This window comes from Centroberyx affinis, unplaced genomic scaffold (genome assembly GCF_046629955.1).
Source record: "Centroberyx affinis isolate AG114_WGS23_722 - 3 ecotype Tasmania unplaced genomic scaffold, CSIRO-AGI_Caff_v1 ptg002837l_1, whole genome shotgun sequence".
In the NCBI taxonomy this organism is placed as follows: Eukaryota; Metazoa; Chordata; class Actinopteri; order Beryciformes; family Berycidae; genus Centroberyx; species Centroberyx affinis.
The window spans coordinates 535,933-537,867 of NW_027280979.1; the positions used below are offsets into that span (position 1 = coordinate 535,933).

General features: G+C 50.5%; 1 protein-coding gene across 1 annotated transcript; it reads right to left on the reverse strand.

Annotated features, from left to right (window-relative positions):
* Window positions 1-432: 432 nt before the first annotated feature.
* On the reverse strand, window positions 433-1,593 carry LOC139658135 (zona pellucida-like domain-containing protein 1). The gene has a single exon (XM_071536180.1). It carries the CDS (start codon window positions 1,591-1,593, stop codon window positions 433-435), a length of 1,161 nt encoding a protein of 386 aa, XP_071392281.1.
* Between the last annotated feature and the right edge of the window lie 342 nt (window positions 1,594-1,935).

Consider the following 1,935-nt stretch of genomic DNA (forward strand, 5'->3'; position numbering starts at 1 on the left):
TGACTTCACTTTCAAAACATTCCACACATTTTCACAAATAAAGACATATAGTTGATAGTTCTGGACCATTTTTGCTATTTTCCTTCCTATTACCATTTTGTTCCTCTATTTTTTTTTTTTCCCAGTCAAAGCTTATAAAGCGCATACATGCATTAACACTTTTAGCTTATCTTTGTCCATTTATAAAATAAAGAATTAGAAACACTAACTAAATCTACCACATCCTCTAAAGATGCACCATTCTCTTCAGCTATCTTTTCAGTATTAATACACATTTAAAGCTACAATAACTCTCCCAACGGCTGCAGCGACGAGCCGATCCCTGTCCTCCACCAGAAAAGTTGAATGAGCGGGCGGATACGGTGCACCTCAGAAGGTGTTTCTCCTACAGCCTGAGGCCAGTATCCCGCATTTCAGCTCATGGATGTCTCCTTAGTTCCTGAGCCTCTTGTAAAAGACAGTTGCGACAGCAAGGGCAACGAAGCACGCGAAGGCCAGGACGCCGACCGCCACCCCGAGCCCGACAGCGGAATCACCGTTTTCACCAGCGGCGAGGGACTGCTCTTTGGACTCGACGTCCTCGGCACTGGTGGCAATCTGCGTAGAGGAAATGGTGTGGTAGTCGGTTATATCTGGTGTTGCCTCCTGGGTGCTCCTCTTCCTCCTGTTGCACTGCTTGAAGGTGCTGCAGGTGCTTTTCTCACACAGCCGGGTGATGCAGTGGAGGTAGTAGGTGGACACGGCCTCGTTCTGCTGCTCGATGAAGCGGAAGGCCGGGAAGTAGAACCGGGCAGACTGGCTCTCTCCGTTCTCGATCATGGTGGTGAGCTGGTCCTTGGAGCAGGGGACAAGCAGGTTGAAGAAGCTGGAGTTGGTGGGCAGCGGGGAGATGGAGGCGTAGCAGCGGTCCAGCAGGACGTGGTACTGGCCCGTCAGGTTGGTGGCCTTGACCTCGACGTACACGTTGGTCCTCAGTTCAATCCCCAGCTTGGGTATGACCAGCGGCTTGACGAAGTCAGGGTCGCTGAACAGCTCCAGGCTCAGGGTGCTGATGAAACTCCCGTTGTTGTCCTGCACCGAGATGGAGGAGGCCGACACGTCGATCTGGGTGTTGTTGATCAGGTACTCTAAGGGATAGGCGCAGGAGTAGAAGTACTTCAGCTCAGCGTTGTAAGTGATCGTGCCTGTGGTGGGGTCGCTGGACCGGACAACGCCGCTGATGTTGACCGTCTGGATGTTGGAGAAGTCTGAGAATATCCCCGTCCCGGCAGCGCTGGTGGTCCTGAATATGCTTCCACAGGCATGGGTCATATTTAGGGGGAAGTTAAACCTAGCGACGGGTGGATTCACGGTCTCATCCAGGGTTCCTCTGCAGGCTGGGTGCAGCATGTTGTTCAGGATCAGGAGTGACTCATTGTAGCCTGTGTAGATGACTGGGCAGATCTCGATCGCCAGACCGATGGAGGAGGTGCCACATTCCACCGAGATGTCGGTGAACTGTGGCCGTCTTATGTGCCCTCCGCAGTCACTCAGCGACAGCTGACTACTTCTGACCACCATGGAGGCTAAAAGCAAAAAAATCTGAAAATTCATTTTTGCTCCACAGCTTCACTTTTGATTTGTAACTGGCTGTGCTGAAATCTTGACTCTGCTGTTGGTGGCTGGTAGGTCTTCTCAACTCCCTTGACAGATGCTGTTTGATGTCTCTGAGGTTTCTTCAGGGGTCTTTATAGGCAAGTCTGTCCTCTGGGATTGGTCCAAAACAAGGTCGAAGCTCCTTCATATATGTGAACAATTGCATTGTGTTAAGTAGGAGTGCTGCAGTATGGACCATATCCTAAGGGCAGCACCTGAAACCTGAAGCATCTAGTTGTCTTGAGAAACGGAGACAATGCCCTTGTTCCTTTGTTTACTGTGCTTTAAAATATTGATTTC